The sequence below is a fragment of the Solanum verrucosum genome, unplaced genomic scaffold, assembly GCF_900185275.1.
Source record: "Solanum verrucosum unplaced genomic scaffold, falcon-dt-bn FXZP01000183.1, whole genome shotgun sequence".
Lineage (NCBI taxonomy): Eukaryota > Viridiplantae > Streptophyta > Magnoliopsida > Solanales > Solanaceae > Solanum > Solanum verrucosum.
In genome coordinates, this window is record NW_026020430.1 from 817702 (window position 1) to 841732 (window position 24031).

Genomic DNA, 24031 nt, shown 5'->3' on the forward strand with positions numbered 1-24031 from the left:
ACGAAAAATATTTTTTCAAATAATTTGACCAATTAAACATAAAAAAAACCTAAAAGTATTTTCTTGTATACTGAATATACCCTTAACCCCACTGTTGTCATAACCAGAATGTTTGGGGACATAGGAAGTATCTCTTGTTAAAACTGTGTCGGATAATGTTTGTAGTATGTTACAAAAAATAGTATTTTTAAAATTAAATTTTACGCAAAATTTAAGCGTCTTTTTTATTATTTCATTTTTTTTAAAGGTAATAAACAAATGAAAGTTGGATAACAGTCCGTAAAATTTTCCTAACTAGTAGTGAGAATATCTTTAAATTAGATTTTATAGTCTGAATAGTCCAATCTTATCTTTTTTGGAATCAGCAATACCTATACTTTTTCAATCAAAATAAATCTATTTTACCTCATTTCACATCTATTAAAAAAATTAATATAAAATATAATCTACTATATTATTTTTATTAATTAGATATTTTAAAAAAAATTGATCAATCGACGAATTGGCTTTTTTTTTTATAAAAAAAATAGAATGTATAGTTGGAACTTGGAAGTAATACTTTTGTCTTGAATTTTAAAGTGACATTATTCATTTTTTACTTAAGTGACAATTATTTTGAGACAAAAAATAATACTTCTTACTCAATTTATTCATTATATTAAAAACAAAAATCCACTTTTACTAGTATTTAATTTGAAAAATGAATTATTTTTAACCATTTAATTTATAATTTACTATTTTAAAAGCATGAAATTAATTATATTCAACGGTTGATATCGTAATTTTATTTTTTGCCGTTTAAGGACTCGTTTGGTTGGAAAATAAGTTATTTTAGGATAAGTGCGATAATACTAATACTTCAATTTTGGGATATGTTATCCCAATTATTAATATGTGGGAGTGAATAGTGAACGAATAAAAATAGACGGAGTTAAACGTATTTTGTGTTGAAGTATAAATATAGAGCATTGAGTGAAGCTGTCACTGTTTGACAACATTCAATATTTTGTCTCTTTGTCTGAAAACACTCCTCAACCCTAGTAGTATCTCTCTCTCTCTCTCAGCCACCACACACCGCTGTAAAGCTCCGCCGTTTTCGCCTTCTCTTTATCGGAATATCACTCAATTTGAATTTATATATATATTGCTGACTATGGCGGAAAATGAGAGTACTGGAGATGATCAGAAGGAGGTGATTGAGCCTCCAAAGTCGCCGTGGAAGACTCCGGTGACGGCGCCGGCGCCGGTGCCGGCTGATAAGTCTTCTGTGACGTTAGGGGATGCTGATTCTGAATCCTGGCCGGCACTTGCTGATGCTCAGCAGATGATTAAGGCTAGTGATTTAAGTTCCGCCGCTAAGTTGCCGTCACCTCCGCCGCAGCAGGAGATTGGAGGCAGCCGCAATGTTGCTTCTGAAAAGGTTAGTTTGATTTTTTTTTAATTACATTAGGATAAAAGTGCTTTTTTTTAATTTGGTTTTTTCATTTTTTTTGTTTGTTATTTGTATTGATTTACGATTGTTGGTGTAAAGGGGAAAATATTTGTGGGTATATGTGATGGGTTGTTGTTTACTCTAGCAATGATCTGTAGTTGATTTTTGAACTATTAAGACGCCATTTGTAAGTGTATCTTTGATTGTATATATACATGTAGAAAGAAGGGAAGATATGGAATGAAGATATTCTGACTATATCATTGTTTGGGACAGAACTAGTATTAAGTATTTTACACACTTAAATTGTTTGATATAATAACAAAATGTTTCAATTTACTGCCAAAGGAAAAAAAAGAAACTTATATTTCATAAGGAATTAGATTTGCATCATTTTGATGCCAGTAACGGTGGTAAGAGAATGTCTGGAAGTGAATGAGTTCTGGAAGAAACAATATTCTGAATGATTCTCTTGACATTTTGAACGCACCCTCCAAGTTCAAGGTGGCAAACATTTTAAATGTTTATTTGGATAGTTGAAATGCCACTGGCTGAATTATCTGAAGAGGCAGTGTTGCTGGAGCATCTACTATAAGAGGAGGCATTGTTGTTTCAGTCATGAAAAATTTTGCTGCAGAAAATGGCAGAATGCTGGTTGGAATAGGACTGGTGCTATCAAAACGATTATTGGAAAGAGGCTCATTGCCGCTGGAATAGTCACTCGAAAGCTGAGAGATGTCACCAAATTGGTTATCAAAAAAAGGTGTAGTGTTGTCGAACAATTGCTAGAGAAGAAGTGTACTGCTGCAGAAACAGTCACCCGAATAGATATTGTGGTCTCGTATAGCTGATCCATGTAGCTTGGGATTAAGGTGTAGTTCTTTTAGTTGTCATAATTTTTGGGATTTTTGATGTTCTTGTAATGTGCTTTTCTTCCATCTTTTCAGCTTAAATGTCAAAACTGATTAGTCATTGTTCTATGTCTGTTGACTGTGTGTCGAAGTAATACTTTGTCTGATACCTTTGCAAGATACTGCACCATATCTGGTACATTCAAATAGGTTCATAATATGGCGACTTTGTGCGGTCATTACACCTCTGCGGATGGATTTATTCCCTACTACCATGAATTAGGATGTATTACCATGAAATATATTTGATGATCTGTTGTCTTGTAGGTCCGAGGTGAGCAGCTAAAGTTCCATGGATCTTCTAGTGCCAAGTCTTCAAATAAGTCATCATCTGCAGTTCAACAAAGACCAGGGCCTAGGCACAACCAAAATGGTGTGCCATCATTTCCTGTGCCCTTGGCTTACCACCAATCAGGATTCCCTCCTTTTTATCAAAGTATGGTACCTATGCCACATATTCCTCTTCCAGGGTATGCATACCAGCCCCCTCGAGGGTCTTTCTCAGGAGCTGAAGGTCACGTGGCTAGGTCCGATGGTGATGCTGCATCTCAAGCTTTTGTACCCCTTATAAATGGTGGGTTTCGCCCCCCATCACGTGGGGATCCAAATGACCAAGATGCCAAATTCTACAGAGGAAGACCTAATACACAAGAACGTGGTAGCCAGTTTAGTTCAGCCTTGTCTAATCAGCGACCTGTGGGTTCTAAAGATGACATTCAGCTGCAACAAAGTATGGGGCTAAGGCCTTTCCTAAGGCCTCCATATTTTGGTCCAGCCCCGGGCTACATGGATGGTGCAAATTTTCCTGGTAATTTATGCAGAACTAATTTCATGAATAAGTGACCTCATTATTCTTAAAAATACAAAATTGGCATATGGCAATTACCATCTAAAGTAGCTTGATGTCCCTGGGTTTTTACCCTTTAAGTTGTACTGCTCCTATTTCTCCCTCACTTATAGTGGTGCTTTGCGGATGGCACTAATATTGACCTTATCAACTGTTACCCCTTATCCTTAACAGCTTCATCTCACCAGTGTAATTAATTGTTTATTTTCAGTCTTTGATTTGTTTTTAAAAGTGAATGACAGCTGACTATTTTACAGGTCATCCAGGAGCTATATATTTTCTTCCTTCTCCCCCTCCTGTGAGAGTGCCTTACCCACCTTTCTTTGTCCCACATCCTGTTAGCTCTGGAGCCTCTACTCCACCATCACCTGCATTAGCTTTGAGAGAGAGCATATTGAAGCAAATTGAATACTATTTCAGGTGACTACATCAAGAAAAAGTTCTATTTGTGTTGGTTATCTTAATGTTTTCTTGAATAGATGTAATTATTCCCTGATTATGGTTTTCTTTGCATCTTCATTGGTATCGTATAGTTACAGTTGTAATCTTGTAGGACAGGAATAATAGTAGGCGACCTTTTCATGGACACTCCTTAAAATGACATGTTGAAGTTTTAATAATGAGGATGATCCCACTCTTTACTGAATGTATATTTCAAGAAAAAGAATTATTGTTGCACAGATACAGCTCTTGTGGGTTAATTACTTTGCCAGCAATTGTCCTAGAATTTTTTGACTATTGTAGATTGATATCAAGAATATGTACCTTTTGCCTTGGCAGTGATCAGAATTTGCAGAATGACCACTACTTGCTTTCCTTAATGGACGATCAAGGTTGGGTTCCAATCTCTATTATTGCCGACTTCAAAAGGGTACAATCTCAAAACTTCTCAGAAACACTCACATTTACTGATAGGATGCAGTGCTTTTTATTTTAAATATTGAAGGCCGTCATCTTTTCATGTGTTAAACTTGGATTTGGTCCATTGTTTTCTCGTCTTTTACTTTTGTCTGACACATTTAAGCATTTATCCTTTCTGTGAAATGAAAAAGCTCTAATTGCAGATATTCTTTTTTCCATTTCTGCTTCAGGTTAAAAAAATGAGTACAGATATAGCATTTATCATTGATGCATTGCAGGCTTCAAGCACTGTTGAAGTAAAGGTAAAATGCTTTCCCTTTTGCTTGAATACCCCATTGCCTCTTTCCTTTCCTTTTGGCATGAAAAAAAGTAAATTTCCCAACTAATTTTTACATATATGTTCCAGTTTTCTCTTACTAAACTGTTTGTATTGCATCCTAAACATCCTTTAATTGCTTTTACGCATACTAAGACCTCCATGTAAGGTAAAAATGAAGTAAAGAAATTCAGAATATGATCAATAAAGAAGAAAATAAACAAAAAAGTAAAGCAAAGGTGAAACAAAAGAAACAGAAAGGTAAAGTTCAACTTGTAGGTTTCCCTCCTTGGTTTTCCTTCTTATTTGCTGCTCCAATCCTCCCTTCCTGGTCTTTCCTTTCCTACTGACTTCACGGCATCATAACAAATTTGCAACTTGGGTAAATGTATTGAGACTAATTTGGCAATTTGCTAGTACAGAGAGTTTTGGAGTTAGCCTATCAGTAGATTTATGTTTATCTTTGCCTTTTACATTAAATACTCCTGTCCCTTTGTCCTTATTTGTTAATGTGTTGTTTGCTTAATTTCTGCAGGGAGACAAGTTGAGAAGACGTGATGAATGGTCAAAGTGGGTTTCAGCTAGTGCTGATCAGAAATCATCCCCTTCGACTCCGGTGGAACACTCAATGGGGAAGGTTATAAAGAATGATGAGGTCAATGAAAATAAGGAGGATGGAATTCAAGTCAGATTTTCCCAAGAAAATCGTGTAGGTGAGCTTGCATCAATAGAGAAACATACTAAAAAAGTATCAGTGTTTAGTAAAGCAGAAAACAGTAGGAAGAAATCTGGTTTCCATGGTTCAACTCACAGAGTTGACAAAGGAAGTGGTGATGCAAGAAGGGTTATGGCATCAGATGTTGTAGAACAGAATGTAGATGACTTATCTAATGATTTCTCGAGCACATTCATGCTTGATGAAGAGATGGAGCTTGAAAATAAAAAGGACCAGTCCTCTTTGAGTGGAAGGTATAGACGATTTCTGTAACTTTGTTTTACTTATTTTCTTATCTGAATTTGTTAGAATTTCTCTTGGTTTTGCTTCATCGCTGGCTTGTTTCGGCACAAAGATATGCTGATGACTGGCACTGCTGTTTACATATGTTGCTGTTCAGCTTATCTAATGCAATTTGGTCATATTATGTTTCATTTACTTGTACACTTCGCAAATTTGATCATCTCTTTCCTCCCAGAATCTAACCAATTTGGTCAATATTATAGGTGTCTTCTTGTTTGTTTGTGTAAGGTCAAGGTGAAAAACCTGTTTTATATGCATTTTTAACATTTGCCCCCTCAAAAAAATCATATAGCGATACTTATATACTTGATTTGCTTCTATAAATTGAGTATTGGTATGTATCTGAAGGAGACTGGTTATGCCTGTGGGCATATTTAAAAAATATATAGCTTTTGTATCTGGATCTTTTTACTATAGCTGGTGCCTGGTAGGAAGTCATCTGCTTGCCCGAAATAGGTTAAAAATGTTAACTAGTGATCTTATAGTTACGAGCTCCTGCGATGAGTCTAAGGAGGAAGAAGAATTTATGGTCCCTGTTACAATTCATAAAATTCTTGTGTAGATAACCAGGTTAGACTCTTCTCTTTTTGTTTCTTCTTTGGATGTAAATACTTGCCTTTTCTCAAAAAAGAAAAGAATTTATGGTAATTGCTGTCACTGTTACTTGATTTATCTGTTAACTCCACATGGAACAACCAAATCATACTGTGAGGACAGACTTTGTATGAGCTAATATCTCTTAATGGTTCAATATTGCTGACTATATTGTTAAATCTTGGTGGTGTTGCTTCATGAAGAGTTGATGAAGAAGATGATGAGATGTACGTTAATGATGAGGCTATTGAGAAACTTGTCATTGTAACTCGGGTAAGAAAATTGCTTTCCATGTCTTTTATTTGGGTGAATTCAGTTTCCAAAGATAACTTTTTTCTTTGAATTTGTTGTCATGTGTTTAGACTTCACTTGGTTTTATGTCAAACTTACTCCTAAGAGTTTTACTACATGCATTAACAACTGAAGGATAGACTCCTATTTTATGTTACAGGTACAATCAGGTCTTGTATAATGGTGATATTAGTTTCTGGATGCAAAAATTGGGAGATGTAATATTTGATTCTTTTGTCCATTCGATGAACTGACATAGAATTTACATTGTATTACTTTCATGACACACCACTAATCCCATTATATTTTTTCTTGGTTTATAGTTCTAGTAATAAGTATTTCCATTTTGGGGAAGAATTTATAGACATGTGGGTGTTCTTACTGGTAGTCTTTCCCTTTGGGTCCAACTGATATTCTGAGTATGCAATTACAAGAGGGTCCTATTCAATATTTTGTCCCAATCTAGTTGTGAAAGAATTTTTGGGATATTTGAACTATATAGTTCAACCCCTTTTTTCATTTCCTAATTAATGCCTATGCCTCGTTTGTACTTTGAAAATGTGGGGTCTCCCGCGTCAGGTACTTCCCTAATTAATGTGTATGCCTCATTTTGTACTTTGACAACCCAGGGCCTCAGGTACTTGACCACATCTAAGTAGTGGACATGCATTAACTGAAGTTGAGTAAATATAACTAATTAATTATTAATTAGATAAAAGTATTTGTTATTAAGGTGCCTGAGATACCTAATTATTAGTTTTTTGAAAAACATAAATAAGAGGACTAGGTGTGCCTTGAGCTAAGCTGGAAATTCAATTGAAATTTAACAAATAAATAGAAACTCCTGGTACCCTTCGGGGTGGCCCAGTGGTTTGGGCTTGAGACTTTCATGTTGGAGGTCTCAAGTTCGAAACCCCTTGTCAGCAAAAGCAAGGGGTTTGCCTTTTGGGTCGAGTTCATCGCACCGGGATTGCCTAGTGCGGGTTACCTCTCCTATGTGGTTTGCGAGCTATTGCATAGGAGCGGGGGTTTTATCCTGTGCGCACCAAAGAGTAGCGGCTGCGGGTTTCCCTTGTCATAAAAAAAAAAAAAACAAAAAAACTCCTGGTCTCACTGAAGATCTGCCAGTGGATGGATACCTAGGAAGAGGCTTGCAGCATTACCCCACGAAGCAACAGGAAATTTGCTCAAGACTTGATATAGCAATAAATTGGTTTTAGGTTGTAGTCCCTTGCACTTTGACTGCATAGACTGTAGAATCAAGATGAAAAGAAATGTCTTGTTCCCCTTCCGACACACAATCTGATGATTAAGCTCAAGGATGAGTAGGTATTTTCAATTTATATAGCAATTGATGTTATGCCAATCACGGACCATTATCCAATAAATGTTTTGCTTTTAATGGAATCTTTGCATTCCAAATAAATGAGTTAGGAGGAAGTTTTCAAAAGGATGTGAATGGACAACCTCAGGTTCCCGCCTTTGCAGAAGTTTGTTTCTATATATGAACCACAAATAACTATTAGCAAAATGTACCAAACTGCTCAGTTTTTTGTCTTCATTGTTAGTTATTACATAGTGTAAGCTCCAAGGGGGTGTCCAAGCAGTCAAAGAGTTGGGTAACAACCTTGGGAGCCAATGTACAATTGCAATTGAGGCTATGCTATATGGGTTCTTAGGTATTGGTGTTGGTAAAGTTAACCAATACTTGTGCGGGTGGGAGCTAGAAGGTACTCGGTAGATTAGTCATTAGTCGAGGTGGGCCAAGCTACTTAAACGACACCATTATAAAAAAAAGAAGTTACTAAATTGCATAAGTAATCACACACAGTGTTGGCTCGATGCTGCGTATATAGCAGACTGTTTTTTCCCATTCTTACTTCTTTGTTGTGCGTATAAATTCCCATTTTTGTCTTCTCTTATTTCTTCTTCTTCAGCTTTTATTTCTTTGTTTTTTTTTTTTTTAGTTTATTAATTTAAATTGAATTTGCCATGTCAGTTTACTAATTCAATTGAAATTGCCATTAATTTATTTCTTTATTTTAGGCACTAGGCATGAGCTAGTTAGCTATTCCATTCTCTCAGTAGGTAATTAGTTAATTTCTTTTAGGCACCAAGCAATAGCTAATTATCTATGAACCCTTCTTTTTCGAGTGTACATTTGGAATGGTGTTTAGGATTATTATGCTTCCGAAGCTGGACTCTTGTAGTCAATATGACTGGTGATTTTATTGGGATTTCACTAGATGCGTCACTTTATATTTTTGTTTTTAGAAAGGTAATTGTATTTTGCAGCCTTGTTAGTGACAGCTGGGGTTGGTGTGTAAAAGCTGATGCTTTCCTTAGATTCTCTCTTTGTGTTCCTTACAAGTCTTTGATCTGCCCAGCCTTTAATTTGCATGACTAGGATAGTTTGTACCATCAAGATTCAACAAGTTCTAAAATCAGTTGCCTTATAGACAAAAGTTTTGGCCAAATTCATGGAAAAGCTAAGATACTGCAACTGATGCAGCTTAGGAGAAGCATGTGGAAAAATGAGCTGTTGTGTTTAAACACTTTTTTTTTCCTAATCCAAAAATAAACATGACTTCTTTTGCCTTTCTTTTATTTCTGCTACACTATGAGCTGGAGTGTTGTGTAATTAGGCTAATTACCTCATTTGTGTGGATTTTCTACAGAACACTCGGGCATCTCAGGTATCTGGAACTGTTGGAAAAGAATCAAAACCAATATCTACTGAGCTTGCTTCTGCAATAAATGATGGTCTCTACTTCTACGAGCAGGTTGGTGGTTGCTTTAATTAGGTCATTCTTTCCCTATTCAACTTATACAATATTATATTGATCTCTCATCTTCCAGGAGCTTAAAGCTACACGATCCAGTCATAGATCTAACAACTACAATAATGATCCTAGAGATGACATTACTAGGTCTTCCGGTACTGGTGCTGCTTTATCAAAATCAAAGTATGCCGATCATTCTTCTGGAGGGAAAAACACTGAAGGTCCTGGAAGTTCTAACTCTCGGAGAAAGCAAAACAAAGGATTTGCTAAGCCACATCCAATACATAAGCAGCGGCTGTTTTCTGGAAATTACCGGAATCATGGCGTTTCTCGGAACAGTGTAGGAACAATATCTGAAAGTCCACCTAGCGATTCAGTTGGGTTTTTCTTTGGTTCTACACCTCCTGACAGTCATGTGTATGTTCTGGATCCCTGGTGTTGTTCTAATGTAGTTGTGTATTGTAATATGTTTGAGATTATTTAATTATTTTGTCAAAGAGCAAATGCAAGTCTATGAAATATATGATTATTAGGGACATTGTGAAAACAGTTCTGGGTTGTTACACAATAACTTAGTAACCTGAACTTCTGTTTACAGGTCAAGGCCTTCAAAGTTGAGTGCCTCTCCGCACAGCAATCTTGCAAGTAGTAGTCCACCTGTGGGTTCCATGCCTAAACCATTTCCACCCTTCCAGCATCCAAGTCACAAGCTGCTACAAGAAAATGGTTTTACACAACAGCTGTGAGTAGATTTACTTTCATAAGGAGTTGGTGTTCTCTGCATTTTGTATTCAAGTGCATGCATCTGTTCATGGGCGGCTCTGCATGTGCACTGACTTATACATATATTCCTTGTGCATCTCTTTTCGCTCCTGAATGTTGGTTTTGGGTTTTCCATCTTTTAGGTACAAGAAGTATCATAAGCGCTGTCTGAATGATCGCAAGAAACTTGGAGTTGGTTGCAGTGAGGTGCCTACTTAAGTTTTGTTCTGCATTGGCTTGTGTTTGATGTACTAGTTTCATAATAGCATCACTCTCTTGTTGAGGATGACATAAAGGAAAGAAAGAGGAAATATATTAAATTTAATAACAGTGAATTGCTTCTTATATAAGGGTATTAAATGCGAGGAATTTATCACTTTTATTCTGCAAGTTCATTTGAGGGGTGGGATATGAAAATAAAGATGACTTATCTCTTTATGTATAATGTGAAATTTGTTTCATGATTTCATGGACTTCCTTGAGGTTTTTGTTTTGACCAGTCAAAACTCATCTTATTATTGTTGCACCAAGATGGTAACAAAAAATTACTAGAATGTTCTAACATTAGGTCTCTGAGAAATCTATCCAACTTTTTTCACAAAGAAAATTTCCAGTGCCCTCATGAAGAAAAGCAAATTTTCCATACCTAGAAGGTACTCTTTGTTTATAACCCACTTATGAAACAAATTTTCACAAGTAGTACTGTTCTTTACCTAAAAGGTACTGTTTGTTGATAAATCCAATTTAAAAATAAATCTGTACAAAAAGGACAGTTCTCTTGAATTTGCAAACCTGATATTGCTTGAAAGGAATCACATGAATGCTTACGAACTTTACGAATGAACAATATTCTTACTAAGCAGTTGGCTGAACTCATAATGAGAGGTTTCTCACTCATCTCTCTCTATGCATACATATACACATGTATGATGCATCTATTTGTCCATATACTGCTCATTTGGCCATCAACTTACGTGCCTAAATTGCATAAATTAATTTTCTCTAAAGGTTCTTATCTTTTTGACATGCAGGAAATGAATACACTCTACAGGTTTTGGTCATATTTTCTGCGGAACATGTTCATACGTTCTATGTACAATGAGTTCCAAAAGATGGCTCAAGAAGATGCAGCTGCTAATTATAACTATGGGATGGAGTGCCTATTTAGATTTTATAGGTAGTGTTTACGTGCCATTGTGACTTACATGGAAAAAAGGGAAGAATGACATGTTTTGTTTTCCCTTTTACTTTTGAACTCTTCAGCTGTTCTTTTCTAGATCCACCTCCATGTGATGCAACTTCAACAGTTACTCTTCTTTTCAGCAGTCAGTTGCCCTTTCCTTCTGACATACTTATTTGACTGCTCATTATACTGTGTTTGTTTTTCAGTTATGGTTTGGAAAAGGAATTTAGAGAGGGCCTTTATGACGACTTTGAGAGATTGACGCTTGACACCTACAATAGGGGAAACCTTTACGGCCTTGAGAAGTACTGGTAATATACCTTACCTTGTTTGAAAGTTCTCGTTTCCGTGTCCTTTCCTCCCCTTTTTTTTTTGTGACACCTATGAGACTCCGGCTGACATTGAAGGATCAAAGCACTGGGAATTAAGGTATCATGTAGATAGGATGCTTTTTTATAGTAATTGTTTAAGCGCCAAGTTAGAACCTATGTTTTCTGAATCATTTTAAACCTCTGATTACTTGCCTTTCCAATTTTAGATTCACTTCATTCAGTGATCCATGTTCAGTATTTTTTAAAACTCTTAATTTTAGAGAGGCAATGCTCCCTTAAAAAATGGTTTCTGAATAACAGCATTATTTATAGCAACTGTAACACGAGTGGAAGAGTTTACTTTGAATCCTTTCTTCCATCCTGCTTTCCTGACTTGATTTTGTTTGCTTTGCTTTTTTCCCTTCTAAGTTCCCGTTGTTTCTTCTTTTGCATTTTGATCTTCTTTTTCTTCTCTCATTCTCCTTACCTGGGACCCCCATAGTTGCGGTATTCTTTCAAAGTCCCATGTGCCTAAGCATGTTAGCAGAAGCATCATGGTAACGTGCCATGATCAATTTTTGCTGCCTTCTTTAGAGGACTTCCTGGTTGTGAAGGATCTTGTTGATCTATCACACAAGAAATTACACCAATGACCTTGGAAATTGATGATCTTGAATTTATGACCCCTTGCCCCATGGGCAAAACTTCAAGGATCTCCCTCTATCACAGCAGTAATGGACTTTGAAAGAGTTCCTTACTGAAACCAACATATACCTTAAGGGGTCGTTTGGTTTGAAAATGAGTTATGATGGGATAAGTTATGTTGGGATAAGTTATGTTGGGATTAGTTATGATGGGATAAGTTGTGTTGGGATTATTTTTTATTGAGTGTTTGGTTTGTTGTATTCAAAATAATAAATTTTAAGAACAATTTATTTGTTTACAAAAATGCCCTTCATTAATGTAAAAAGTGATATAACAAAAGGGTTGAAAGAGACATTTTTGTCATTTACCTATTTTATCCCGGGATAAGTTATCCCGGGATTACTATACCACCCAAGGAGAGGGATAACTTATCCCGGTACTAATTATTAATCCCGGGATAAGTTATCCCGAACTTGCCAACCAAACAACAAAATAAGCGGTACTATAATTTAATCCCGGGACTATTTGTTATTATACCTCACACCAAACGAGCCCTAATAGTGAACTTTAGTTCTGAGTGACTATTGCTTGTTTGCTTAAGTGTCCGCGCAACTTAGGTTAATGCTGCAAATGAAGTGTGTCACTGGAACCAACATATACCTGTAACCAAAGTTGCAAATGAAGAAACTGCCGATCAAATCCTTCAATAATTAAATGTGAAACCAATTGAACCATGAGAACTTCTGACTAAAAGTAAAACAAAACATATACCTTATAGTGGACTTCAGTTCTGAGTGACTATCGAATAAAAAGTGGGGAGGGTTCCCCATATACACGAATGGAGCATATAGTGTATCTGACCACCCTTTTCCCTTTGTTAAAAGTAAAACCTCGGATGTGTAGGGGAAGGTGTTGTGGAAGGGCTGATTTAGAGTAAGTTTAGAGATAATATGTACACATTAACTTTGCTTTTGTTGATATCTAGATTTTGTATTGGAAGTATTTGTATGCTCTTACTAACATGATCTTACTGCAATCATTCTGGAAGGGCCTTTCACCATTTTCGTCAGCAACGAGGTCAGAGAGCACCTTTGAAGAAGCTTCCAGAACTGGATAGACTACTCAGAGAAGAGTTCCGAAATTTGGATGACTTCAAACATGCCAGAGGAGGTGCCAGTGCAAGCACAAAGGAGGACGGTCACTAGCCAACGTGTGATTCTCAGCTTCATTGAACCGTCTGTCAGCGAATTTTGATGCCTTGCAGTCCATACAATGAGCTCAAGTTGCCGAATTACCTTTCTGAGATGATCAAGGCAAAATTTTTGTATATAGAGCTTCTGTGAGGTTAATTTTTACCTCCGAGGTTGAGCTAAAATTTTACCATGAGGGGATACCTTGTGCCTTTTTGTACTTTCGTCTTAGGATTATAAGGTGTACATATAGGAAGAAGTTGGAATCAAAATAAAAAAAATAAAAAAAAATAAAAAATAAAAATAAATGTAAAACTACAAAAAAAATAAAAAAAACTAGTTTTAGAACTTGGAGATAATTGAGACCTTTTTAAACTCTATTTTGTTGTCTTTTATATTTTTGTATACTTCCATTTGCTTGCTTGACGTCGTTATGATTGTCGATGCTATTATGTGATGCCATGGCTAATTGTTAGTTTGTAAGTAACAAATTGTATGGGAACTGAAGAGGGAAGAACAAAGTAGACATCGAATGATTAATTTCGATTTCTTTGTTATCGTGGAATATGAAAGATAAACATCTTACATATGGAATTTAGACGGGTAAATGGTTAGTACCTAGAATCTTGAGTATCTCTCTCAACAGTTCTATAAGATATATCCCAAGTATTTCTTTTTTTCCTTCGTATCTTTTCATATGGAAAGATCAAATGTAAGTTTTCTTTTCGTTTTTTTATAAATTATAATCCACGATCTTAAGTTATAATCGCACAAGAAAAGTCTGAGAAAGATAGAAGGTAAGGATAACCATTGTGCAATTAATTTTGACTCTTCTTTTGTTTTTGTTAAGGACAAAATATCGGGTCAAACTTTCTTGTGAACATCGAGAACAAGATACGTGAATATATAATTTGTTGATTAAACATACAATTTTTTTGGGGATATAAGAAGAAATTAAATAATGTAGGATCCCCTAATTAATTATAATTTGTAATTACTTATTGATGTTTAAAGAGCTCACGACCAATTACAAGTCTTCTTATTTCACTTGTTCCTGCTGCAATCTCATACATTTTGGCATCTCTTAGTAAACGTCCCGTTGGATATTCATTTATATATCCATTTCCACCTAGACATTGAATTGCCTGCAATTTAATTTTCACTCAGACACAAATTTAAGTTATATATACGGACAATCTTACGTTAAGGAAGTTATTTTTCACCTGAAGAGCAACTTGAGTAGCTCTTTCAGCTGCAAGTAGTATGGTCCCAGAACAATCCTGAAAATTAAAATAATTTACAAACTTAGAAATAAATTAAAGAAGTTTTTATAAATCACACAAAATAAAAAATAACCTTTGGATCAATCTTCCCGTTGTCACAATCCTTTGCAACAGCATACACATATGATCTGAAAAATACAATAAAAATAATTGACATAGGAATATGAATTTACTATAAATAATAATAATAATAATAATTTAATTCGAATGAAATTCTAACCTTGAAGATTGTAAAGCAGTATACATGTCAGCGAGTTTTCCCTGGATGGAAAAAAGTTGAATTAAAGAGCGTCTCAATAAAATTAGTGGCCTGAATGAAGTTATAGTTATATACCTGTATAAGTTGAAATTCGCCGATTGGTCTTCCAAATTGCTCCCTTTGTCGAACGTAAGGAATAACAATATCCATACATGCCTGCATTATTCCAACCGGTCCTGCTGCTAAAACAAGTCGTTCTAAATCTAGCCCCGACATTAGAACATACACTCCTATACATACGAAAAATTGAGAAAATGTACGTGATGAGATAAATGATACGTACAATATCGTATTTGTAAAGATTTTTCGAAAAATAAATAAATTACCTTTTCCTTCCTGCCCTAGAACATTTTCTTTAGGAACAAAGCAATTCTCGAATACAAGTTCACACCTGCAATTTTTGAGTTCATATGAGATCTACTACAATTTCCTCAATATTATTATCGGGCAAATTGCTAGCTCCGCTAAAAAATACTAGAAACTAGCCATTCGCCCGATATTTATTAATTTAAACTTACGTATCGCTTCCTCGCATCCCAAGTTTGTCCAATTTCTGTGCAGTTGAGAATCTGCATTTTCAATATATTATGAAATTAAATAGCAATGTTATTTAGTGAAAGCAATTTATTTAAGACATTTATGGTGGTTTTCTGATACGAGTATAAAGATGATAGATTCAGAATTTGAATTTTATAAGTGAGAGGTACGTATGTTACGTACCCTGGCATTTCTTTTTCGATGATAAATGCTGTAATTCCTTTTGAACCAGCAGTCGTATCCGTTTTTGCATAAACAATCTGATTAATAAGTTTAACACAAAACTTAATAATGTACCATGAAAAATTATAGTATATAGTTCACATATAAGAATACGAAATTAAATAGTAGATCGATTTGTGTCTAAATATCAAGTTTGAAAAAGGAAAAAAAAAGGAGTCTACAACTTCCTTCATCCACTTTAACTTGTATTTATTGCTTCATAAAGGGTGTGTTAAGTTAATACTAGACAAGTAAAAATGAACGGTGAAAATAATAATTATGAAGAGATATATACCAAAGTATTAGCGACAGGACCATTGGTGCACCACATTTTATTTCCATTTAAAACATAGCCACCATCGACACGATCGGCTCGACACTTCATGCTAACAACATCTGACCCAGCTGAGCAAAGTGAAAAAAAAAAGTGTTATTGATCGTTTAATTTCTATACATTGACAGTATAAAGTATATTTACATTATTAAATTACCTATTAAGTGATCATAAGTAAAAACAAATTGATAATGAAAGTAAATTAATTATAACAAATTACCATTTGGTTCACTCATGGCTAGAGCCCCAATGTGATCCCCACTTATAAGCTTCATGACAAAATCAAAGTCATTAATAGAGTTAGACTACATACAATAGATTCTCATGATTCGATTTTTTTTTGGATTCCGTGCATATCAAAAGCTTAGTGCATCAGACTACACTTTTTCAATTTTATGCATTCAAATTTTTTAAAAATAATTAAGAGAGATAAAATTAGTAGAACCTTTGGTAAATATTTTTGCTTCTGGTCAGGGGTTCCATTTCTCACCTACAAATTAAAATGTCATCAAAATTTAATCGTCATGTCAACGTATACGGTACAACTATTTAAACACGTTGTACTGTACCTATAAAGCATATATTATATATATAAATAGTTACCAATTGGTTGATGCAAATGTTGGATTGAACACCATAGGAAACAGCAACAGCACCAGATGCACGACTAATTTCTTCTAAGGCAATGCAGTGATATAAATATCCAAGGTTGAGACCACCATATTCCTCTACATATAACACACGTCTTGTTACAGGTTCAGCAGAACTCAAACGCTAGCTAGCTTTTGTATATATAAATAATAATATTCACTAGAGTAAACACAAAAAATTCTCTTAGATTTGTTAAAGTGAAACGGAGTGAACATATTAAGGAAAATGTTGTTCACTTTGTTGAAATATAATTGTGCACTTGGTTTTGTGACATTATTTTGTGGAAATAATTGATCATAATACTATTATAGAAAATGCTTTTACAACAAGATGATGATGCCCTTGTTTTCTGCGATGAGTTTTTCTCCAATTGGAATATGTTATTTTTTTTAAAAATTGGCCTGTCTAAAATCTATACTACATAATAGTGGGAATTTTCATGTTTGGTTTTTACGATATGATTATTTATTCATGAGATAGTGTCACAAATTGACATGTAAATAGTTATTAATCTGAGACCAAATTGTAGGGGATTATCATATTGAGACTCGAGACTCGAGCCTAACTCGGTATTCGAGATCCAAGCATGATTGGGACTCGTGATTATAGACCCAACGCAAAACCAACTCGAGACTTAAAAGACATGAGCCCCGACCCGAAATCAACCCAAAACTTTAGACATGAGCCCCGAAGATCTGATTTGGCGTGACTGACAGTTTGAGATTTGACCCTTACTCGAGAGATGTAAGTTGGGACTTGATATTTGACTCGGGTCCAAACCTGACCTTGACCCAAGACCCAAGATTTGAGCCTTGACCAGAATCTGAGACCCGATTTGACTCGATCTAGAGTTTGAGATCCAATCCTATTAGATGAATGAATAATATTTGGACAAAATATGATACTATTTAGCTAGTAAATATAAAAAAACAGGTTGAAGTTGAGAATTAAATTGGACTTTACTGACAATCATTTTGAAATGGACAATGCTTGACTATTGAGTTAAATTTTATCTAAATTTAAATTATTTTGAGTTCAACCGATAAAAATCTAGACGAATTATGGGTCATTTATAACTTACATCCCTGGCACCATCTTTCCATTTACTTCATTTAACTACTCTCTGCCTCTGGTCTTTTGATTTGAAAAGGACATTATATATAAAAAAAATATATTTTTTATTTCTATTGAATCTTTACTATAATGCAACTAGTACTTCATAAGACTATATTATATAATACTCCTATAAACTAATTATATTGGATATCTTACGATCCCAATAAGATCATTGAACACTCAATATCTATACTAAATCAATTATATATACATATAAATTATTGCAACTTAATCATAATTAAATAATATATATTCTTATCCTAATTTATATACATTGTTACTATAATAACTTTTATATTATCAGATCATTTTTACCTGGTGCAGTAATTCCATGCAAATTAAAGTCCCCCATCAATTTCCATAAGTTAATCTCCTGAATGAAAATCATGAAATAGACAAATAAATAATCTCTATAATCATATTTTCATTAAAATCTTTAAATTTTAATCGCATTATTAAATATAATGAATTTATTAACCTTTGGGAAACTGTTTGTTCTATCAATCTTTTCAGCATAAGGAGCTATATTCTCTTGAGCAAATTTTGCTACACTTTCTTTAAACTACAAAATTATGCAAACAAAATATAATTAGTAAATCTTGTAAAATAGTAAAACTTACCCCCTCAAAATTAACTTTAACTTATAATTTGGTCCTTAAATTTCAATTGAAATGACAAATTGAGGTATATATATAATTTATTTACCTGTTTCTGAGTATCATCCAATAGTAATGAAGTAGAAAAAGCAGCTTGTTGATTTTGTAGGGACTTGAAGTTTTTTGCTATGGCAGAACTTAAGGACCTTACTGCAAATAATTTATGCATTTTCTATGGATTTTTGGGTATTAGAGAGGAAGAAGAAAGATGAAGAAGAATTATACTTAATGTTAAATGAGATTGATATATATATATATATAAGAGTTCTATTTTTATATTAAATTAAATAAAAATTGTAGTGATTGGTAAGTCTAGTCATATGAAGGAGAGCTCTATTTTATGTTAAATATAAAAGAACTATATTTTGACTTATTATAATGATGTGACTTATAATATTTTTATGAAGTTTTTAAATATATAAATTTTATTTAAAAAAAATTAAAATTTTATGTCCGAATTTACATTAGAAAAATAGTTAATTTGCCTATTGTATTCCAAATGAAGGTCAGGTAAATTGAAACAATAGTAGAAGTAGTATTCTCCAAAAAATCATAATTTATTTCCACTTCATAGTTATATTTCATCTTTGTAATCATTTGTTATAATTCAAATTCAGAAAAAATATGTTTAAATATCAAAGAAAAAAAGAGAAGAATTTAAATTTGTAATACATCCCCAAAAGTTTATCAAGATAAATTGACTATAAGAGGTTATTAGTAAAAATTTTGTAATTCAAATGTTGAAAAAATAAATTTCCACTATTCAACACTTACAGTCACTTTAATTAAATTAAATAAAAATAAAGGCCTCTCATCAATATTGACTTCAGACCATAAATAATGTTGAGCCACCCTGTTTGAATTCAACCAAACAAATATGTATGGATTCCATCCTTTAAGATATAAAGAAAGCAATTTCGTATACTAAATTTTTGTTATACGCAAAATCCGTCGGATTATAAAAGACTATTATACTAATTTTATTTTATATTTTTATAAGAAAATATTTTCATTATCGAAATCCGTAACTTTCTGATGACATCTCATTCCAAAAATATAAGAATAGGACAATGGACTATTTAAGAAGGCACACTCATTTATTATCATTGAACCACCTTAACATATTTCTTGTACTTGTTTGACCAAATCTAAACATCTTCATCAATTAATAATGTTTTTTTTTCTATTCGGTGTCAAGTATCTATATTAAAGCTCGATTAAATTTGAATTCGAGTCAGAAAATCTCATATTGGAGGTAAAACGCTCTCTAATAAAGGCGACTTCGTATCCAGAGAAACTCAAATTAAACCCAAAACCTTTGATTAAAAATAAAAAAAAGTATTTACCACTCTACCACAACTCTCGTTGGTTATCAATTAATAACATTACTTTCATAGAACAATACATTAGAGATGGGGGTCCATATATAACGTGAGGAGTTATAGGCCTTTCAGAGTTAGGTACAAAATAGAATTTTATTAAAAAATAATTTGTTTTTAAATGAATTTTACGCCATATAAAATTTGAAATAATTGAAACTCCATACGATAATAGAAACTCCATACAAATATCAAATATAGAAAAAATTAGCATAAATTGTACTGACGATCTCCAGCCTACTATCACAAAATAAAAATTTTAAAAAAGTGGGTACAGTAAAGTAAAAATGCATTCTCTTCTTACAATTTAATAACGCATTTATTTACCTATTTAATTTCTTCTAAAGCATATGATAAAATTCTCATTATATTCTCACCTGATAAAATTAAAGACCAAAGAAAATCAACAATTTTAATAAATAGTGTTTGTTTAATGGTGGCAAATTTAAAATTAAAATTAAAATTTACATGAAAATAATATCAGAAAATGGAAAATAAATAAATTTGATCTATTTAAAGTTACTCCCCCGTCCACTTTTAATTGTCATAGTTTTCTTTTTTACAGTCAAACTATAAGAACTTTGACTAACATTTTGTGATGTATTTTTAATCATATTGATATGCAAGAAATTGCAATTTATAGTACTTTTCGTATAGTTTTTGAATATCAAATTTTTTTGTTGAAAATGTCAAATTAATGTAATATAATTTAACTTTAAAAATTAGTCAAATTAACTTTTGAAAAATACAATATGACAACTAAAAGTGAACGAAAGGAGTATCTTTAAATTTCCAATATTCAACACTTGTGTCAAGGGTTTTAATTAAGTGTGATATTGAATTTAATGGATTTAGTTTGGTCCCGTGCTCGAGAACTTAATTCTTCTTAAATTGATCTTAGACCCAATTAACAATATCACTAACGAATTGGACCGTTAAAATAAACTCGTATGTTAAACGTGGAAACAAACATTAATTCAAATTACACACGTAAATGTTGACTTTGATGTATGAAAGACTTTTTGATTATTATTAGAGATTTATTTATTTAGTGTTTGAATGACTTTTTTTATTTATTATTGGAGATAAAGTTTCTTGACTGCATAGGAACCTTATGTATATATTTGCAAGAAAAAGAAATTTGTGATGAATACAAATAAATTTTCTTTTATTTTGATTGCATACAAATAACGTAACCTGTCCTATTACTAAAATCCCATTTTAACATATAAAACACAAAGTTTAATTTGAATTATAAAATATTATTTTTTTAAATAAAAAGTTAATATCATTCTTTTTTGAACGAATTCATTATTACTTTCGATTAAAAAAAGTACTTCAAGAGGGAAATACAAATTATAATATACAACGATACAGATGGTAAATCTTATCGATCAAACAATACATTTTATTATTGATAATAAAACAATAAAAACACCAAATTAAGGTATTTAAATTATTAATTAAACCCCATAATACATAGGAAGCATACGAGGTTTTACCACAACTTCCAACGGAATTTTTTTAACCGCGGTAAAACCCGGTCCTTCGGTCATATCCACCGGCTCATTATTTGGTGTTTCAAAATCAAACGCTTGAAGCAATCGCGCAATTGAAAGATAGGTTACTTGCATGGCCATAGTAATTCCAGGACATGATCGTCTCCCAGAACCAAATGGGATAAACTCTAAATCTTTACCATATACATCAACTTTTGCCTTAGTGGTTAAAAACCTCTCGGGTAAAAACTTTTCAGGTTCTGGCCAAAATTTCGAGTCTTTTTGAAGTTTCCACACGTTTACAAATAAACGTGTGCCTTTTGAAATATGGTAACCAAGTACTTGACAATCAGCTAAGGCTTCGTGAACTAACATAGGTGATGGTGGATATAAACGTAGTACTTCTTTAATTGTTGCTTGGAAGTACGTTAAGTTTTTTATGTCTGAATCTTCGACCCAACGATTTTTGCCAACTTTTGTGTCAATTTCTTCATGTACATTTTTCAGTACATGTTTATTGTTTAGTAAGCAGGCAATTATCCATATCAAGTGAACAGCTGTGGTATGTGTAGCATCTGAAACTATAGTCTGCGTGTAAAAAGAATAACACATTAATTATCGTGATTGGTAGTGTACATAATTTAAATTGAATATGTACGAGCATATAATAATATGTATTAACCATCAAATCATATCAATCGTGGGTCCCAGAAATAACAACAAAAATGTTATAAAATAATAATTGCATTTTGGTCCCTTAATTATTGATATATTCTAGATTTGGTCCTTTTGAAATATTTAGTTAAGAATATTTCACCTTTATTTGATTAAAATGAGTGTTTTTGATTCCTTGTAAAGGAAGTGTGTGATAATTAGAGTACTTTTAAAACTATATCACCTTAAATAATTGAGTAGCAATACAAATTGAATGATTAAGCACTTAATTATTCGTTTAATTTATGTAGATTCACAACTTGAAGGATAAAAAATGCACATGTGCACATATCAATTAATATGCTAATTAAAAAAAAAAACTTTCTTTAGTTCTTAAATTTCATGTGCAGTCAAATTAAAAGAGCTAGATCAACCGTTGAGGCACATACCAACATAGTATAACAATATAATATTCAGTGTAATTTACAAGTAGTAGGGCTCGAGGAGCTGGTATGTACACAACCTTACTCCTACCTTGATAAGGTAGAGAGACTATTCTAATAAACTCTCAGCTCAAGCAAAAACACATCAATAACATACGATAATATGATAACGGAAGCAAATAAAACAACAGATAACACTAAAATCGAAATATAAGATAGTTGCACATACCAACATAGTAGCTTTGATAATAGTTTCCCTTGAATAACCATATTGGAAATCATCCTTATCTAACTCTGTTAACATTATATCAATCAAATCTTGATCATCATCATCATTAGAATCATTATTCTTCCTCTTATTAGTATGATCATCAAGCCAACGTTGAAGAATAACATCCATTTCATCAGCTATACGTTTCATCACCTTAATATTACCTTGTAAATCAAGCCATTGTAGTAATGGAATTGGAAATGCATCCTCTATACCAACTATAGCTATATAATACATCGTTTCGTTGAACGCTTTTCTGAAACGTTCGGCTTCTTCCTTCTCCTCTTCTTTATTAATCACCTGTGTAGAACAGATCGATTCATAATTTGAACTTTATGAATTTGAAAATCTACCACATAGTCTATTAGGTTCAAAATTTATTATTGGTATGTTGTATTTTTTTCTTGTAACTTATTTATAGACTTTTTAGACTATGGTCTAATGAGTACTCCTTTTGAGCAAAATCTTAGTGTTAGAAGTAAGAGTGTCAAATGAGTGAATTGAGTTGGATTTGGGCCGGTTGGGCAAATCGAAATGGGCACCCAAAATTACTTGGATTGGATTGAAATGAATTGAGCCAAAATGGGCTACAATGGGCCAAAACCCAACCCGTTCAATTATTAATAACTCTTTTTTTTTGGTTTTTTCTTTTATATATTTTTAAGTAAATGATAAAATTATTCTTTATCTTTGGACAACTAACATATATCCGTCCAACTTTTAGATAAACAACAATGGATTGGACTAATATGAATTGACCTAATAAATGGATGAGTCATTTCAATCGATTATGCGGATCATATTTTATGGGCTAAATTTGCCACTTCTAATTAGTAGTACGTATATATATTGCAATTTGAATTGATTAATTTTAAATTTTGAATTCATTTCTGCGTACCTGGCTATATCTCTTTCCACCAATCATCTTCACCGTTATGTTTAACATCATATCATCAAACCAATGGCCAATATCAACTTTAGTTGGTACATTTTTTGCTTCATTAGCAACAAAAAGTGTGTACAACTCCTTGATGCTACTCTCCACTTCTGAAATTCGAACATGCTTTAACCTCTCCAGACTCTTACTCGATAGCAAATTATTAACCACCAATTTTCGAACCATACGCCAATAAGGTCCATAATTTGCAAATGTAAGATTTGCATGGTCATAGCCAAGATATTTACAAGAACAAGTAGCTACTCTATTAGCTAAGTTCTTGTCTTGTGTAGTAAAACATTCTTTTATTGCTTCATAACTACTCACAACGGCTATTGGGAACATTCCTTGACGGATGGTGAAAATTGGCCCATACTTATCTGCTAACGCGGCTAGGGTATGGGCCAGAGGAATTTCACCGTCCGTGTTGCTCCTATTGCGACCGTCTAATGTGTCACTTAGGATTTGAGGGAGGTGGCCTATAATTGGCCATGCTCCTGGAAGTTGTGGAGGGGGTGGGCCAAATTTTTTGCTATTTTTCCAAGTTTTTGCTTTTCTTATGAGAAAGAATAGGAAAACAAAAACTAGAATTCCAATAATAGCTTCAACATGTGAAAGAATGTGAATTTCCATTGGACAAAAGGGA

General features: G+C 33.3%; 3 protein-coding genes across 3 annotated transcripts; 1 reads left to right on the plus strand and 2 right to left on the minus strand.

Annotated features, from left to right (window-relative positions):
• Positions 1 to 924: 924 nt before the first annotated feature.
• Positions 925 to 13471, plus strand: LOC125808066 (la-related protein 1A). The gene is made up of 14 exons (XM_049487854.1): positions 925 to 1420; positions 2611 to 3151; positions 3448 to 3610; positions 3971 to 4061; positions 4282 to 4353; positions 4903 to 5336; positions 6183 to 6252; positions 8949 to 9053; positions 9130 to 9470; positions 9652 to 9795; positions 9959 to 10022; positions 10847 to 10992; positions 11205 to 11309; positions 13003 to 13471. Exons 1-14 carry the CDS (start codon positions 1154 to 1156, stop codon positions 13157 to 13159), a joined length of 2700 nt encoding a protein of 899 aa, XP_049343811.1. The 5' UTR covers positions 925 to 1153; the 3' UTR covers positions 13160 to 13471.
• A 532-nt stretch (positions 13472 to 14003) lies between these two features.
• Positions 14004 to 18411, minus strand: LOC125808072 (2-methylacyl-CoA dehydrogenase, mitochondrial). Its single transcript, XM_049487858.1, has 15 exons — positions 18252 to 18411; positions 18025 to 18108; positions 17862 to 17919; positions 16383 to 16507; positions 16225 to 16269; positions 16000 to 16048; positions 15741 to 15850; positions 15407 to 15483; positions 15205 to 15255; positions 15013 to 15077; positions 14762 to 14916; positions 14648 to 14688; positions 14501 to 14555; positions 14368 to 14424; positions 14004 to 14289 (listed from the first exon to the last, which is right to left on the minus strand). The coding sequence occupies exons 1-15, from the start codon at positions 18369 to 18371 to the stop codon at positions 14143 to 14145; spliced, it is 1239 nt and encodes a 412-aa protein (XP_049343815.1). The 5' UTR covers positions 18372 to 18411; the 3' UTR covers positions 14004 to 14142.
• Positions 18412 to 21017: 2606 nt separating this feature from the next.
• Positions 21018 to 24031, minus strand: LOC125808071 (xanthotoxin 5-hydroxylase CYP82C2-like). The gene is made up of 3 exons (XM_049487857.1): positions 23347 to 24031; positions 22407 to 22748; positions 21018 to 21668 (listed from the first exon to the last, which is right to left on the minus strand). Exons 1-3 carry the CDS (start codon positions 24016 to 24018, stop codon positions 21045 to 21047), a joined length of 1638 nt encoding a protein of 545 aa, XP_049343814.1. The 5' UTR covers positions 24019 to 24031; the 3' UTR covers positions 21018 to 21044.